This window comes from Diabrotica undecimpunctata, chromosome 3, assembly GCF_040954645.1.
Source record: "Diabrotica undecimpunctata isolate CICGRU chromosome 3, icDiaUnde3, whole genome shotgun sequence".
NCBI lineage: Eukaryota > Metazoa > Arthropoda > Insecta > Coleoptera > Chrysomelidae > Diabrotica > Diabrotica undecimpunctata.
In genome coordinates this window covers 119,090,495-119,109,978 of record NC_092805.1, presented here as the reverse complement: position 1 = coordinate 119,109,978, position 19,484 = coordinate 119,090,495, and the positions used below count along the sequence as shown (strand labels likewise).

The 19,484-nt window shown below is 31.1% G+C and overlaps 2 protein-coding genes across 4 annotated transcripts in view; one reads left to right on the top strand and one right to left on the bottom strand.

Moving 5' to 3' along the window:
- The window catches only part of LOC140437304 (condensin complex subunit 3-like), a 58,149-nt gene extending 48,746 nt beyond the window's left edge, over nt 1-9,403 (bottom strand). For 2 of the 3 annotated variants that reach the window (XM_072526749.1, XM_072526748.1), the window contains exons 1-5: nt 9,185-9,400; nt 8,924-9,127; nt 8,523-8,663; nt 7,370-7,492; nt 437-789 (exon numbers count right to left, since the gene is read on the bottom strand). In XM_072526749.1, coding sequence (XP_072382850.1) covers nt 437-789; nt 7,370-7,492; nt 8,523-8,663; nt 8,924-9,127; nt 9,185-9,280 — 917 coding nt within the window. In that variant the 5' untranslated portion in view covers nt 9,281-9,400. Of the gene's footprint in view, nt 1-436; nt 790-7,369; nt 7,493-8,522; nt 8,664-8,923; nt 9,128-9,184 lie in introns of all 3 variants that reach the window. The other variant, XM_072526747.1, reaches the window with a different exon arrangement.
- Nucleotides 9,404-9,886: 483 nt separating this feature from the next.
- The window catches only part of LOC140437302 (uncharacterized), a 29,596-nt gene continuing 19,998 nt past the window's right edge, over nt 9,887-19,484 (top strand). Inside the window, exons 1-3 of the mRNA XM_072526745.1 lie at nt 9,887-9,908; nt 10,050-10,935; nt 11,816-13,073. Of these exons, the coding sequence (XP_072382846.1) occupies nt 10,439-10,935; nt 11,816-13,073 (1,755 nt within the window). The 5' untranslated portion in view covers nt 9,887-9,908; nt 10,050-10,438. The remainder of the gene's footprint in view (nt 9,909-10,049; nt 10,936-11,815; nt 13,074-19,484) is intronic.

Sequence of the window (19,484 nt, the reverse complement as noted above, 5' to 3'; positions counted from 1 at the left end):
ACAAAATAGAGTTTTCAAATCCGAGACCAGATACAAGAAAGTCTATTATATGCAAATGATATAGTACAACAGAAACTAGAGTATATAAGTTATATAGCAAGAAGTCAAAATAAATACAACAAAAGGAGATAGAACTAAGCCTGGAATTTATATACCCTTAAAGTGAGACTCGATATCAAGGAAGATAATATGCAAAAATTTAATACAGTTTAGCTGTAACATTTCTAAAAATGATTAAATATTTCATTTGTTGGAAACATCAAATGTGGCCAAATAAATATGATAACAGAAATTTAAATTGTTCTGTATTTAGATAAGTCAATCTGACAATACAACGTTGACCACAACCTTACCTACACTACTAACTCAGTGAAAAGAAAACAAACAAGAAGAAGAGAAAAATTGTTATAGATGATAATATTGAATAAACTATTACCTCAGCCACAATTCAAAAAGGTCCTTGGTTATTTTTTCAGTATTACTAATATCATTTTCGTCAGCATCCAACTTTAATGCATTTAGAAATAATATATAATTATTTTGGTATGTATTTAACCATTTTGGTAATAAATTCTCGATAAATACATTTTTCACTTTTGGGTTATCTTCTGTTATTCCACATGTTAATATATGTTGCCTCTCAAGTATCTTAAAAGATTTTGGACTAAGATCAGCACATTTCCTTACAGCAGCAATACGAACGTTAGGATCAATATCCCTTAAACGATTTACTATTTGAGGTATGGATATATTATATGGAGCAATATTTTTCACTACTTCAGCTCTAATCTGAAACAAAAACTTTAATTTAAAACATTTGTTGATTATAAGTTCATCCAGAAAAACAATCAATTTTATTATTAATTCAGTAACAATTCAATTGTTCTTTGAATAATCGATGTAAAATTAATATGAGCTCTTTTCTTAAAATTTGCAATACCTTGCATAGTAAATCATATTTAACGTTAAAGAATTATATTAAACAAAATTTAAATGCACTTAGTAAACAACAAAAATTTATTCAAACAAAACGTCCGACCGGCGGCCCTCTGTCTCTGTGAGAAGAAAAAGTTCTTAGAGTATTGAAACTATGTAAATCTCTTTTGTGTACGTAAGAACACGCTATTGAATTTGAGGCGTTGAGCGCAATATTGGCCCAACCCACAAATTTTCAGAATTTCACTTTTCAGCAGAAATGACCTATAAATATTGCGAAGTTTGAAACACACTAACAGCCCAACCCTAATTTACTTCCCCAGCTGAGAGATTCAGTGCACTTCACTTTTGCATTTATATCATTTAGATAATTCATAGTGCAAAAACAGCCCAAGCCACTTTGGGCCACTTTTGCATTTGGATTTAATGTGTAATTCAGAATCAGTTCAGAATCATGGATGATGTTATCAGTGATTGTATCAACAATTGCACTTTTTTCATTCCTTTTATTAAAAGATATGTAGATGATTTAGTTTTGGCACTTCCTAAACACAAAATTCATGAAACAGTTAACATTTTCAACAATCATAATCAACATACACAGTTTACAGTTGAGGAAGAGGTAGATATTTCTCTACCGTTCCTTGACATGAGAATTGTAAGAACTACAGACAATGTGTTCACAACCAGATGGTTCAGAAAACCCATGTGTAGTAATATATTTGTAAGCTATTACTCACATCATCCAAACAAGATGAAAATGAACCTTATAACAGGATTAAAAGAACGTGTTTTAAGGCTTTCTCATCCAGATTATCTACAAGATCTTCAATTGTTAAAAAATATTTTAATTGAGAACTCTTATCCTCCAGATATGCTACATAGGATGCTTTTTTCTAATATATATATATATATATATATATATATATATATATATATATATATATATATATATATATATATATATATATATATATATATATATATATATATATATATATATATATTTTGCTAAATCTCAGAACATTGTATCCAACAATCAGAACATCTATTATCATTCAGTACCTTTTACCCCATCATTAACACCTAAATTAATACAAACACTAAAGGTTATTGACAATATAAAAATAGCAACAAAGAACATCAAAACCATTTCATCTTTATATTCCAAAACTGCAGTAGTATACAGCATTAGTTGTACTCAATGTGACACCTCATTTAAACTAGAATTTAATTCTCTATTTAACGACATTACATTTTTAACTAAAATATTTTTTAAGAGTACAAAAACATTTTTTTTTATTTAAATTCAACTAAATTACAACTAATGATTTAATTCATTTTGCACTTTAAAGTAACCAAATTATGCATAACAATTATTTTCAATTAAATGTTCGAAATGCCATCCATCAGTTCCTGCCATGACTTTCTGAAGTAAATACTTAAAAAACCAAAAATAAGTAAAAATAATAATGGACACAAAAAGTTATCTCATAAACACTGAAACTTTTTGTCAAATGTTAATTCAAGCAAGTGATAGTGGCATAGTTACTGTAATATTTATTGACGTAAATGTTTTGATTTTGTGAATTGTCATCAGTTGTCAATTGTAATTTTTATTACTAATACTAAATTATGGCTCACCTAAATGAAACATAACGCATAGAAATATTCATTCTTAGCGGATGGGGAGATAAAAAAGAACACAGAATGAGGCATGCAATTTATTCAAAGCAAAATATCCAGACAGACCCATCAGCCAATCAACAGTAAGTAAAATAGTCCGAAAATTTGGAGAAACTGGGCACGTTAAACATATTCCAAACGCTAAAATTGAAGACAATGTGAAACTTGATATTTTATTAAATGTACATGACAATCCTCACAGTAGTTCAACACAAATGGGTGAATATGCTGGTATTTCCCAACGATCAGTATTACATATTTTAAAAAAAGAAAAATACCATCCCCACAAAATTCAACTACATCAGGAATTAAACGACGACGATCCCGATCACCGGCTTCAATTTTCTGAAATTATGCAGGATTTATGTATCCGCATTCCACATTTCATCAATCAAATCCTTTTTCCTGATGAAGCCACATTTTTTATACATGGTACCGTGAATCGTCAAAATTGCAGATATTGGAGTCAAGGATGACTTGGATGACTGAGTCACACACGCAATATCCTCAGAAAGTAAATGTATGGGCAGGGATCATTAATGACAGAATCATTGACCCTTTTTTCTTTGAAGAAAATCTAACAGGAGAACGTTATTTAACTTTTTTGAGAAATCAACTTATACCTGTCCTTGCTAACATGTATCCAAATGCCAATAATCCAAATTAACCTAGTGAAAATATCTGGTTTCAACAAGATGGAGCCCCTTTGCATTACGCACGTGAAGTACGTCAATTTTTAAATCATTGCTTTCCCAGGAGATGGATCGGAAGACGAGGTTTTATAGAGTGGCCAGCAAGGTTGCCAGATCTAACACCTCTAGACTGTTTCCTGTGGGGTTACATAAAATCAAAAGTTTATGTCAATAGACCCCAAAACTTACAGGACTTGAAAGATACAATTAGGCATGAAATGAGTCTAATTAATCCAGAAGTCATCCGCAATGTACTTGATAAATGTGTCTGTAGATTCACATATTGTCAAGTAACCGATGGATGGCATTTCAAACATTTAATTTAAAATAATTATTATACAATTTGGTTACTTTAAAGTACATTATTAATTAAATCATTAGTTGTAATTTAGTTGAATTTAAATTAAAAAAAATTGTGTTTGTACCCTTAAAAAATATTTTAGTTAAAAATGTAATGTCGTTAAATAGAAAATTAAATTCTAGTTTAAATGAGGTGTCACATTATATCGATTTCTATTTAAAAAAATTAACGATTACGTCACTACACCTACACCGGTGACATCATCCCTACTCCATGTAAGTTATAACATGGGTATTTTATAACAAAAATCGACCTGTTTCGGGATTTCCCTCAAAACTCAACAGTTCTCGAAGTAATGATAATATTCCATAATTTAGCCATTCACTGTATATACATATATACAGTAAAACCTCCCTTAACCGAAACCTTTTTAACTGAAACCTCATTTAACCGAAACAACTGAGTTTCAATAATTTCGTCAATAAAAAGTAAATTTTTATCGCAAAACGTAAACAGTTCCATTAATTTCACTCACCTATTGATGCCTATCCTTCAACCTTGCTCCAACTGATTATGCAGGGAAAGATCCAAGGAAAGAGAAGCATAGGAAGGCGTAGAATGTCATGGCTGCGCAACCTGAGAGAGTGGTACGGATGTACATCAAATGAACTTTTCAGAGCAGCTGTCTCAAAAGTCCGAATAGCTATGATGATTGCCGACCTCCGCCGCGGAGATGGCACTTGAAGAAGAAGATTGATGCCTATGTGTGTTTGAAAATAAAAAAAAACCAAGAGCTCTTAAAGATATTTCCGAAAAAGCACTTCCAGCTTTTTATATAGGCCAAAAAAGCTCATGGATGTAGACCACTTTATTTTCAGAATGGTTCTAACATGAATTCGTCCCAAGTGTAAAATCCTTTTTAAAATCCAAAAACGTTCCCATCAAAGCATTGTTGCTTGTTGACAATGCGCCAACTCACCCTCAAAATCTACAAAATGGTGACAATTGTCAGATTTTTGCCACCGAATGTCACAAGCTTAATTCAGCCAATAGACCAGGGAGTAATAGAGACATTCAACAGACATTATAGAGGAACATTCTTAAGACATCTGTTATTACAGAAGACAAATGAATCCAAAAGTGTTGATTCTCAAATCTTTAACAATGAAACATGTTGTTTATTGGTGTGCTGAGTCATGGGCCAAGATTAAATCTTCAACTGCTGGAACAAACTTTTTGATGGGATTTTGATTGACGATCCTGAAGAAGAAAATGGCAAAGAAACGACAGAAAAAATGAAACATTTAAATAAAAACTTTTGCCGGGATCTAACGAAATTAACCAAGAAGAAATACGTGAGTAGTTAGCAGCCGATGACTCAGAAAGTGAATTCATCGACCAGGACATCATTGATATGGTTCTTCATCCAGACAACCTGAGCGTATCAGATGACGAAGATGACGACCCAACAGACAACAGGCAGCACGAGACCGCCGACTCGCGGTCGGCGGTGTCATGCTGCCTTCAATGATTTTCAATGCCTTAGAGGTAAGAATTTTATACAGTAGGCCTAACTAGTTAGGGACACGACTAAGTTCTTAATTTTTTTTGTCATTGCATAAAGTTTTGTCCTTGTCAGATTGCTTTACGTTTCGTCGAACAATCGAATGAGGCAAACTCATGACGTTCTGCAAATGAACGATGGAGAGATATAGCTGCAAAACATCGTTGTCAAACAAAAACGCAAAAGAAAATAGAAGATTTCTTTAAAAAAGCATGTTAAACTTGTTCATTTTCCTTAATTTTATTACTTTGTTATTTTTAATTATGGTATTTATTAATTAACTTTGGTATTTTTAACCGAAATTCTTGTTATCCGAAACGGCCTCCCCCCAACTCCCCCCAATTATTTCGGTTAACGGAGGTTTTACTGTATATATATATATATATATATATATATATATATATATATATATACAAACAAAAATGTAGTACCATGTTTTTACTGCATTAGTATTATGGATTAATAGTTACTTAAAGACAAGAAATTGATGGTATTATTCTTTCAAATTTTTATAAATGCAATTTGAGATGTCAAACAGACATTTTATCTTTATACATTTGTTAAAATTATAAAAAACACATAGAATGTAGTAATTTTCCATGTCCATAATGACTATTTGCATTTTATAAACACAGTCCTTAAATCAGTATGAACCAACATATAAGTCATTGTAGCCAACGAACTAACAGCTATTGCAGTTTCAGGCATTTTACTGTTAGTTTATTTTAAGAAAAATATATGTAGTAATATAAAATGTATGTAGGTAGTACTTGTATAATATAACAATCAAAGCTCTTCTTTAGGGCTATAGTACCAGTGATAATTGTAATTAGAAAAAGACAATATATTACAAAATTATACATTAATAGAATACTATTTTACATATACTTATTTGAGTTTGTATTTTAATTATTTCATAATATTAAGAGCAAACACTGGGTGTATTTGGTATATTATATATTCCATTTATATAGGTAGGTAAACTATAGTTAAATATATGCTATTGTATATTTATGAAGTATTGATAAAAGCTAGAAAACCATTTTTTTATAATTATTTTTGATTGTTTTTTATTAAGATATAAATAATTATTGTTAGTGTTTTACATAGGGGCATTATGTCTTGTAGGGCTATGATTATGTAATTTATTCTAGAATACAGTATTAGATTATTTTATAATAGCCACTTGTGCTTGTGCATTCCAGCACTTAACAGTAGGATGACTGTTTGTGCTAGTGTAAGCAAGCCACAATAGTCCTCTAAGGGCCAGTGGAAGAGCCCACTCATATTGATTGATCCTAACACTAGAAAATAACACTAATCTTTCATATGATATTACAATGGAAATACTTCCTATACTATATTTAATAGAAATATATAAACCCTATTCATTTTACAAATTCCCAATCGTCAATAGAACCACGTGTAAGCCAAACAGGTTCGTACTGATGTACGACCTATGTATCATATTTATGATTTTTAAAAATATTTACTTTTGAAACTGTTAGTGTAAGAATTTCTTGAAATTTAGTCATTATATCACAATTAAACTAAACTCTAAAAAATAACACGACCAGTAAATAATTTAACAATAACTATAACATAAATATAACTCAATATATTAACTTAAAAATCAATAAGATACAATTTGAATTTAAAATGCTGGCAAGTTGGGATCTGTAACATGAGAATCTGTCTCGCTTAAGGTAATAAATTATATTTAATAGACTCTTGACGAATGAGACAGCGAATATGAACATGTGCTCATGTTTACTGATGGGAATTTGGTAAACGATTGAACTATAGTTGGTCAGAAAGCCAAGCATGACAGGCAGCAGGCAACCAACTCTCATTTCTGTTCGCTGCTAAAATGCTCTAATGGGTGTGCATTCTAACCCTAGCTTGATGTATAGAAAAATATGCAGCTAATGCAGCAGTTTAAAATTCTAAAACGAATCTGCGGCTTTGACTAGAATAGTCTGGTGTTTGATCGGCCTATGGTGGAGCAGTACAGTAAGAGATATAAGTGCTTCTGGCTCAGTAATACTCTTCCATAGATCCCTATAAGAAGGGTGTGGCATCTAATATACTGGTATATATATATATATATATATATATATATATATATATATAATTAATAAATAAATGTTTTATTTTGAAATTAAATGATATACCCAAAATGGATCTTACCAGAGCATTAGCATCAACAATCAGTGACAAATAAGCTTTATTCACTGGAGAGTCAGCATTCATTGGATCTTGCAATCTAATCAAAGCCAGTACTGCTTGATAACGAACTGCAGGTTTTGGATCCTAAAAATAAATGCTATTTTACAATACTACTACAGCAATTATGTACAAGCAATTAAAGACAAAAAGGAATAGTATTAAAAAAATTAAGAGAACTGTGATGAAAGTGATGAATGTATAATTAAGAACATGAAGAGTAAAAAGAGAGTGTAATATAGTAGTAGGGAAAGGATCATCGTGAATGGTCTGGTTGAATTGATGCATATAAGAGAGAAAACATGAATTCAATGATTACAAGAATTATGAAAAAAAAGAGAGACTGTGGACAAACAGCTGAAGCAATTAATGACAATTTTGTAAGAGAAGAATAGTAGGATATACACAATAGAAAATAGATGACAAAATAAAGAGAGTAAGGTGAAGCACAGATTTTCCATTACATTCTTCTCAAAAGATAGAGGTTTTCAATTTGTAGAAATTCAACACTAGGATGGTGGATACTGGTGATAAAAAAAACATGGAATTCAATTACTTAGCCACAACATAGTCATAATCACAGCCAACAAATCAAAAATATAAATTCCACAGTACTGAAAAACTAAATAGTGAATTATGTCCAAAAATGGGAAAAAGAACCTGAAACCATATATCAGCTCAAAGATAAGCAAAAAGGTTATTATAACCTTCTGCTCAGAATGCAAAAATACTCTTAGAACTTCAGAAAATTAAACTTTTGTTAGTAAGAGTAATTGCAGGGATTCACACTGAGCAACTTTAGTGATATATGTAGAATATAACCAAATGATGTGTAGATGTATAGATGTAGTGTAGATAAGTCTATTACAAATGAACCCCTTGAAATCTGCAGCCTACAACAAAACTAAACAATTGAACTAAGATATGTGGAAAAAGTATCATAGATCTTAACATATCCATCTCAGTAATAGATGATAAACTAGTTACTGATAAAAAACTGTTTAAATATTTCATGCTGGTTAATAATCTGGTGTAATGTGAAATACTGGAAACATATTTGATATCTATATGATTATCAGATCAAAAACAATTGCAAAATAATAAGTAATTTACTTACCAAAGTTCTTTCTAACATAGCCTCCTCAATTAGATCACATATTTCATTATCTAAGTTTTTGTTGGGACCAATCTGTGCCAAAATAAGTCTAATAAATAGACATGAATTACATCGAAGGCATTCATTGACCAATCTGTGATACTAGAAAAAATAAACATAAACAATGTTTATATTTACAATAGATATTTGAAGATGTTTACTATTTTTATAAAATGGTCTTAGGGATGATACAATTGTTACAATCTTACTGGAAATGTATAAACGTTACCTAAAATTAGAATGTTATATTTTAAACTTATAGTTTAGTTGGTAAGAATAAACAGACAAATCTTCAAAATAAAACAACATAGCTGCATATAGAGATATCTAATACAAGCTAAGCAGCTGGTAGCTAAGCATACCTTTAGAGTTTCTTTAATTGTCATAGTTAAAAGTGGATGAAGACCAGTTTCAGTGAAATCATCTTCCATTGTATCATCAGGTGTTACTTCTGAAATAAAGTGTGCCAAAAACTCTAGCACTTTTTCCACATAAACATTCGTATTTGATTTAAATATAAACTTTAAAAAGTTTCGTATATGTACAAAAAAATGTTCTACTGAGCCCTGCAATATAGAAAACATAAGTTAGAGAATGGTATTTGAGTAAATGATCCAACATACCCTATCATACTCTTGTTTTAAAATTTTTAATTGTTTTTGATATGAGGCTTTAGTAATTTGTACTTTTTTTAAAACTTCCATTACGACTGAGGACATTTTGATAAAATTCTGTATATATTTGACATTAAAACCGTTTAAAACAAACTAAACTTTTAAATTTGATGCTTTCATGTTTGATGCCACTAATGACAACTGACATGTGACATAACAAAAATGGCTTTGTTTGTGCAAGACATCGAGTTCGATGGTGCAAGAGCAAGACTCAAGAGGTCAGTCAATCACAAATCACAAGGGTTTTTCGTTTTTAGAGATGAGCAATGTCGTGATTTTTTAATGACGAATACAAACACAAGAATTTAATAACGTATACATAATTTAATATGAAAGTAGCGAATATCGATTGTAAATTATTATATTTAAGATGTCGTTCAGAGCTTATATAGAATCAGTTCTTTTGTTTTCCTTACTTGAATAAAAATACGAATATCTGTCGAAACTCATGAATGAATTACCATTTAACTCTCACATCCAAAAAAGATAATAATTTTATATGTAGTACCATTGTGTATGAATAGAAAATGTTTTTCGATTTTAGCAGAAATCACGGAACAAGATACATTTTTGCTTGAAGTTTAAAAATATTGGCAATCTCTGATTTTTATCAGTTAAAAAATTTCACGTTATACCGTATTGTCCAATTATTCAAATTTCAGTTAAACAAAATGTATTTTATTTTTGAATTTATTCTTTCAGTATTATAATGATATAAAAATTATGGTCATATTAAATAAACTATTTTTAGATGATAAAAATTTAGGGCTCTTTTTGCATATTTTTATAATTCCTTTTAAATTAATCTTTGCAGAATTACACGAGGCAAAGAAAAAACATACAGGTTACATTATCGGAACTATGACCGGTAAAAAAACGATTTTCCAGGCTATACTATAATATGGAGGAGTGGAAGAAATTTATTTTGACAGCAGCATATATGACAATGTGACAAGATAAACAGTGTTTTTCCAAATGTTCAATTGAGAAAATATTTAAATTAAATTGCTGTGCTTATTTTTGAATATTATTTAATTAAGAAAAATTCCGTGAAACTTAAAATAAGTAAATATATAATGTTTATAGTATTCTCAATATTGTAAACATTTTGGTTAATGTTTATTTTAACTATGTCAGTAGATTATTAACCTGAGATCTTGCTCTAGAAGAGGTAATAATGCTGAGTTAAAACAATTTTTCCAAATGGATACGACTATCAGAATATCAAGTAAAACTGTAAAAAATAAAAATGATTTTTTACAAGTAACCTACAACACTGGCAAGAGTAAAGATGCAGTTATATCTCTGGATTCATCAAATTTTGGTCAAAGTGGCTCAGTAACATGGGATAAAAAGAATTCTACCCTATCGAATATAGAAAAAGTGACTAATTGGATGAAGCAGAGTGATAAAGAATGTGTAGACATGAATTTACTGGAAGAATCTAGTAGTAATGATTCAGAATCAAAAAGTTTAATTTTGTTTAGATATGACTTTAATAAACCAACAAAACCTACATCACACTTTCCTACATTATTTAATAGATCTACATCTCTAATAGATTATTTTAAAAATGAAAATGCTGCCAGGTCAAAACCCTCTAAGGGGTCTACATTATCAGGCATGAAGGACAATATAGCATTAACTGAAAAGAAATCTGAGAAAAATTTTCCAATAGAGAGTCCAGATCGGATTTCCAGGTAAGTTTTTAAGTATAGACTATTTGAAAGTATGGTACTAGTGTAGTAAGATGGAATGATTTGTCTACGGAGATGAAATTTGTCTATTGCTTTTTAAAAAAGTTTCATTGTACTGATTGCATACATCATTGGTTAAGATTTTTTTGCCAGTAAATATTATTCCTGGGAAATAACACCATATCTCAAATTTTTTAAAAGAAAAAAGGAAAATGTTCAAAAACAAAAGACTAAAATATTGTAAATTGCCATATATTTGATTCTGAATGAATCTGAATGCGCAAAAAGAGATCAGAGTACCAAATAAGTAGACGGTGCAGGTCTTATAGCTCATATTTATTGACACAGTCTAAAAAGAAGATGTAAATTTTAGTAAAAAAGTAAGTGTATGGGAAAATTGAAGTACCCATTTAGAACAAAAATTCTAATAGCTTGTAATTTTGTAAACTAAAAATTAAATTTAAATACAGTACACATTCTTTAATCTGGTATGTTCGGGTCTTATAGTATTTCTTATGATTATAGTATTTAGTTTTTTAATAGGTGTATTAAAAAAAATAAAAAAATATTTATGTAAAATCACTAAATTGTAAGATTGTATGCATACATACCAAGTTCAAGTATAAAACAATTGAATCTATCTTCTACGAAGTCATGGCTTTTTAAAAGGGAATAAAAAAAGTATAGTTTATATTGTCATGTATAGAAACATCCTTTACATACATACTTTAAGGCATGTGTTTTTAAGTTGCTAGTAATAATTTTCTATTACAAGTTTGTAACAATCCCTTATGTTTGTCAACATGTCTTAATATTTATTTGTTATTTGTAATGTTTGCCAAAGTATCAGTGTATACATGTAATTTTTATTTTTTGGTTACAGTAACATATTAACGAGTGATAATTCCTACACTAGTGAGAATAAATCTGAAATCACTGATGAAATCCCTTTAAGTCCAGAAAGCCAAAAGAAGGAGCTTTGTCATTATTTGCAATTGATGAACCCTGCTGATAAAAAAGAGATATTAATCCTGCAGAATCGAAGATCTTCAAGAGTTAGAAATTTAGTAGAACAAAAACAACACTTTCAGGAGCGATTTAAGGAAGTAAGTGACGGAGATAGAGAGAAGATTGAAACAGTACAAAAGCCTACAACACCAAAATCAGTCAATGAGCTTCAATTTAACAATATTTCAAATTCAAAGGAGTTTTCATTTCCTTTTCCCCCCAAAAAATTATCAACTATTGTTATTGATTTTGATAATGTGATGTCAGATCTGATACCAAAGTTTAAAAAGTGTTGCGAAGAAAACAATCTTTCATATATGCAAAAGTTACAAATAGAAACAAAAGAATCTAATGTTTTGAAACAAAAGAAAGATTGTACACAAAAAATTGTACACAAAAAAATTACAAAATCCAAATTTAAATCCCTGGTTAAAACAAGAAGCAGAGCTAGCTTGAAAAATTTACGAAGTAATGATAATTTGAAACATGTTCCTATAAGAAACTTACTAGAAAAAAGTCAAAGGGGGTCTAGTATCAAAAATAGAAGAGCAAAATCTGTCCCTGCATCATCTAATAGATCCACATTGAATTGTACACCAATATCTATAAGTTCATCTATTCCTCAGTCCACATCTCCCAAATCAATAGGTTCACACTGTGAAATAATTTCTGTTGATCCTGGTTTAGAAGAAGATCAAATAACTATTGATCAAATGTTAGAAGACATACCAGATTTTGAACTTTTGAGTGATGAATATAAAAGATGCTTGATTGAGAGTCGAATTCTATGTACCAAAACTGTAACTACTAATAAAAACCATGTTTCTGAATCATACAATTTTACTGTGGCTCCGTTATATGGTTTTACAAAAAAAGACACCCAGGAGGTTAGTAATATGTGTGAAAAGTACAAAAAAACTGTTTCATTAACTGATGAAGTAAAAGAATCTACGGAGAAGCCAAAAGAAATTCAGGATGTTGGTGGAAAACGAGATAAAGAAGAACAACAAGAAACTAATACTTCTAATAATGGAAATACTTATTTAATTGTAAATATTGATACTTCGGGCTATACAGCAGAAATAAGTGATTCTTCACAAGATTCAGAACCACCAAATAGTCATTCTACACAGGTAAGATTAAATATATTTATATGCACACAAAAGGTTTGTCAGTAACATATTATCTCTTATCACTAGAATTGAAATCAAATACATATTCAAATCTTTAAATAAGGCTTGAAATTTGATAGTTAAATAATAAAGATTCAAATCTCTATCTGATAATTTGGTTTGAGAAGTTGGTCTTTATTGGTATATGTCAGATTTTGAGTGATATATTTGTTCTTATTAAAAAGTTATGTTTTAGTTATTTAGGATTAGTAATATTTTTTTAAACATGTTCAAAATTTCTCATCAGTAGACTTAGGCAAATATGCAAATAAAAAAGTATGAAATATGCCCATAAATATGCAGTGATTTATGCAAAAATATTCAGTATTTTATGCAAAATATGCATATTTATCTAGAAAATATGCATGTAATAAAAAATATTTACAATATATTTTTATTTACAAAAATACTACCTACTTAGAATATTATAAATAGTACATAACATATACAATTATTTTAACATATAAATATTATTTTAAATTGAGGTAACAACAGATTATCAAATGATGTTCAAAATTTTCTAATAAAAACTTATGGCTTCTATCTGAATACATATATTTGTAAATAGAAAAACTTCTTTCGACATCAACTGATGTAACTGGGGCATTTTTCAAATTTACTATAATAGATGGTTCTAAATTAAGTGGTTCAGAAAATAATGTCCCAGCTAGTACTTAAACCACTTCAGAAAGAACCTGGTAACCACTATTTTTTTCCATTGTTACTTTAAATTTTTGAAAAATTTCCTTTCCAATAGTACCTTTAACGTTTTGACACAATGACTCAAATTGTTTTATTAAATCTGTACTCTCTAACAATGATAATTTGGAGGATTCTAATTGAGTTATAGTTTTCTGGACAAAACTATAATTTGATTTTATGAATGACAATTGCTGTTGGAGGATGTTATTTTGGAAGGCTTGCTTAGTTTCCAATAAAGATTGGCAACTATCATTGGTTAAAAGGTTAATTATTTTTTTTTAATCAACAAAATGATCAGCATAGAAATTAGCTGCTTCCAACCATGTTCCCTAACGTGTTAAAATGGGTTGCGGTGGCAGTGGAACAGCAGGAAGCATATCTCTGCAACATTGTATTCTTACAGGTGATTTCAGGAATACCTTTTTGACGCTCGCTATTAAACTGTTAACTAGTGGAAACTTTTTTCGTACTTCCTCCGCAACTCTGTTCATTCCATGCGCTAAACAAGTGACATGTATTAAGTTTGGGTAAAATATTTTTAAATTTTGTCGTGCTTTCACCATATATGGTGCGGCATCAGATAAAATAAGCAATAATTTATCATTAGGCACAGCAGCAGGAAGAAAAAAGTTTGCTAATGCTTCTTGTAGAAACTGTGATATTGTTAGAGCGTTGGTTTTTTCCACTTGCTTACAGGAAATTAAGTACGATTTTGGAAAGGTTTCATCACTAAGTACACCAATCAATAAGTGCACAATGTATCTTCCTGACGAGTCAGTAGTCTCGTCTACACATATGTAAAAGTAATTATTACCTATTTCGGCTTTTATGTTGTGGGTAACTGAGGAGTATAACAAATTAACATTATTTCTCTTTAGAGTTCGTTCACTGGGAATGTTTTGTTTGCAATATTTTTTTTTTTAAAAGAACTAAAGTTTTCATTAGATTATTTTGAAAGCGGTATATTAGAAGATACTAATGCACGACACAAGTCTTCGTTAAAAGTTTCTTGTTCGGTTTGTTTTTTGGAACTTGACTGAAAGCACTTGGACACTGAAGGTTGATATTTTTTACCGGATGTGGTTTTTACTTTTTTAGCTAAATGTTTCGTGGTTCTGACATACTGATCCATTTGAAATTTTTTTCAGATGAAATCTAAAAAAGAATATAAATATTCTATAGTTGTACCCATTTTTAAAATCTAAGATTGTAGAAATAAGCTAAAAATGAACCGTTTTTGCATAACAATTAAAATATTTAAATTAAATCAAATAAAAATCGGTCTAGTAATCTTGAAAATGTCAAGAAATGACTGTGCAAAACGGAAGAACCCCCAAATATTTACAAGAGGCTCTTGGTCTTTTCTGTTTACATTTAAAGAAAAAATATTGTGAGCATAAATTAAAAGCATTTAATTAATTAAGTCCAATATATATGTTTTTGTTTTTAGCAAAATTAAAGCAAACTATGCTACTGTTAGTTTAAAAAATGCTTGAAAAAAGAAAAAATACATCGATTTATTGCGAACTAGCCTTGTGTCGGTACTTTTCTTAAACATAATCTCCAATTTTAAAATCTTTGTTTGTACCATTGCTTATTTTCGGCATTTTCAAAGCACAATAATTATTCACAATTAGAAATACACGTTGTTTACGCCTAGAATTTTACAACAAAAGTGAAACCAAAAACCAAGTGAAACTAACCATCAAAATAAAAATTTTTACCTAGAGATATAAACTGGCAAACACAAACCCTTAATTCCATGACAAAACGTGACAAAACTGGAAGTCGCTGTCTTTTATTAGTTACTATACTAAGAATTTGAATACCAAGTGATTATAAATATATATAATCAATAACCCTTCTACCCTAAGGTGTTGGGTGAGTGATTACAAAACAAAATTAAATATTGGCATTTTCATGCTATGTGTAAGTTTGAATATAAAAATATAAAGTTAACACCAAATTTTCAAATTATATGCACTTTATGCTCACTTTTATAAAATATACAAAATTTGACATTTCTGCATTTTTTATGCATTATATTCAATTTGCATATTTGCCTAAGTCTACTCATCAGACTCTTCTATCGTTTATATTTTCCTCTTCAACTTTTCATTCTATCCATCAGTATACAATTCTTGCTACTTTATATTATAGATTATTTCTTCATATTTCTCTATTGGTCTTCACAGCGGCTACGCCTGATCTCATTCGGTTCCGTCTTGCCTATGCCCTCCAGTCGCAGTTCAAACCAGTCAGTGTGTTTGGTTTCGGAGGATACTAGACTGGAGGTTCCACGGGAACGCCACTGAGAAAACCTTTCCTGGATTTCAACCGCAGGTGTGCTCTTCCGCACCGAACATCACGTGTCTGTCGTCAACTGACTGTTTGAAGAGCTCGGTATACTCCGTGATTCGTCTTCGTAGATCCGGTCGGTCGATTGACGCACATCGATATAATTTCTCTAGTGGCGTTGGTTTCACCCTGTTGCTATTCGACCTACTCCAGACAGAGCATGCGTACTGGTCTGTGGACAAGCTGAGAGCCATGGCTATACTTAAGGAGGAAATTTCAAATATTTGAAATTTCATGTCATAGGTTCTAAAGACTGATGCCTGAAAATTAAAATTTTACTACGACTGGTCCATGAAAGTGATCAATTTTATTGATCTCACGAGAATCGTAAAAAATGACAGAAATCTCGCCACGTTTATTTATTTAACACCTTTATAAAAACTGAGTTTATCCTCCTTAGTCCCAGCGTCGTCTACACGCGACATAAAACATGCTTTGTTTAGGAATTTTTTCTGGAATGTTAGTTTAGGTTGGCAGCCTTGAAAAGTAGTTCACTGGAAAGCCAACAGGTAGCATCACCTGCTAGAGTGAGTTTTTAGTTCATTCATTCGCATTTGACGATTATGAAGGAGAAGTAAAAATGGCGGACTGTCCCGACCGGCCAATTCCATGTTCAAGTTTCTGTAAGTATTTTTTCTGTTTTTTTACTTAGCATAAAATTCTTATTCAATGATTGAACACTTATCTTGAAGACTTGTTCTTTTTATCTGTAAATAGATAATTATCCTTCCGTCCATATTTTTCAAGTTGTTACCATGGAAACGTTTATGTCGTCTGACGGAGACATTGGGATTTTAGATATATTTTTTTACCGTTTGGATTTGATTATTAAAATATACAATTAGAATTTTTTTCTACAAATCTGTGACATCCTGGTAACATTTTAAAGTGAATACTAATAAAAACTATTAGGCTGATTAATTTTTATGATAAATATTTTTATAGGCTATTCTAAACCTGGAATACTTCTTGTAAACCAAGTTTACAGTTGGAAATGATAAATTAAATATTTTTAAATTCGTAATATGCGTATGCGTTGTACTATTTGCGTATGGTTTTTTACAGATTCTAAGCGGATTCAAGAATATGTCGACGACCGTTTTGATGGAGATAACAGTGAAGTGGACATCAGCGATGATGATGACTTGGATGCAGATCCAACATGGCTATCACAGCAGGAGGCCACTGACATTGGGGTAATTGACGAAGAAGAGGAAGAAACGATATCGGATGGTACCTCAACTACTTTAAACAGGACGGCTTCTAATAGCACTGCTGGCGAGGACAACACTCCAGTTACACAAGCCGTGAGTAGCAGTGAAAGATAGTTCTGGAAAAAAACTCAGATTTTGAACCATGCTTTCCAGCATCAGATAATACGCCTTTAGAAATAAATGCTGTAAATCTTCCACCTGATGCTTACGTTAGCAAGTATATTCCTGAGAGTATTTTCAGAGTTATTTTAGAACAGTCAAACAGAACGTATGTGGAAAAAACTGGGAAAGTTCTTTTGGATGGTGTGGAATATGTAAAAACGTTTTTTTCAACAAGTTTGATGATGTCTATTATGGGATATCCTCGGATTAGGATGTATTGGGCCCGAAAAAACAAAGCAGAATGTATAAGTAACCTCATGCGAAGGGATAAATATTTTTGTAAACGAAAGAATCTGAAGGTTGTGTATGATGGTGACGTAACAGATGAAGAAAAGAACACCAACAAGTTTTGGAAAGTAGAACCTCTGATCAGGTCAGTTAAAACAGGTTGTTTGCTAAATCCAAAGCCTCAAGTAGTAGCTATAGACGAACAAATGATTTCTTTCTGGGGCATTGTCTAGCCAGACAAGTAATCAAAACAAAGCCCAATCCATGTGGGTTGAAAAATTTTGTCGTAGCCGCTGCAGATAGACTGCCACTGGATTTTTTCTTTTATCAGCGAAAAGGTGACCTTATAGTTGATGATGAACGTTTCAAACTTCTAGATGTTGGTGGTAAGGCTGTGTTGAAGCTTCTGAGTACGTTTCCTCCTGGGGTTTCAGTTTATATGGATAGATATTTTAATTCTGAACATCTTTTAGATTTATTACATTCAGAAAGAGAAGCTACAGGTACTGACACTTTGAAACAAATAAGAATACCCAAGAACTCAAAGATAAGAAGTGATACTGATTTGAAAAAAGAAGGTAGGGGGGCAATTGATGAGAGTATAAGATCAGACGGGCAAGTGTCTGTTGTAAAATGGTTTGATAATAAAGCCGTTATTTTGATGTCAAATAGAGAGCGCTCACAACCTGTCGGTAAAACTAGAAGATGGTGTAAAATACAAAAGAGGTTCATTGAAGTCAACAGGCCTCTGATAGTTAAGGTTTACAATGCCAATATGGGAGGCATTGACTTCTTAGACCGAATGATAAGTTATTACAGGACTTCTGCGCGAACTAGGGAATGGACAGTCAGCGTTATCATGCATATGTTTGACTTCGCAATTTCAGCATCATGGATCGAATACCGACGAGATCAGCGACTTTTAGGAACCCACAGAAAATATATTATGGATCTCTTCAGTTTTAAAGAAGAGTATGCATATTTCCTAGCCCATGGTCATCAGGAGAGCTTTGAGGATAGTGATCCAGATTATGAGTGTTCCTTGCTCTCTCCTCGGAAGCAACCCAGCGTATCTCACCCTCTCCGTAAAAAGCACACTTTGCATTTACCAGAAATCTCAACCCCAGCCAAGAAGAATAGATGCCGAATGCCAGGGTGTTCAGCCAACTCAGCCAGAATCAGGTGTTCTGCATGTCAGGTATTCCTCTGCATCCAAGAAAACAGAAACTGCTTCAAGCTATACCATGAATTATGACCAGTGCGTCAACACAGCCAGAATCGATGTTTTACATGTCAGGTGTTCCTCTGCCTCCAAGAAAACCGAAACAGCATCAAGGTTTTGAATGAACTGACACCAGTGCATTATCTACCAGTTATTTTTTATCATATTTTATTACTTAATAAAGATATAACTAATGTTGTGTATTTATTTCCGATGTATTAATAAAAAATCATGGCTATGTTACTCATAAAACACAAATTGCTTTTGAGAATTTTTGATTATCTTGAAACCCAATGTCGCCCATAGGAGACATTGAATTTTAAAGATGGCTGCCATAAAAAAAAATTTTATTATTTTTTTTCTTATCTTGATGCCTAATGTAACATAAAACACACCGAAATATAGATATTAAAAAACAAAAAATTTCCTGGGACTGAGGAGGTTATTCGCAGCAAAATAAAAAAACTGCATATGAAAGCTGCACTC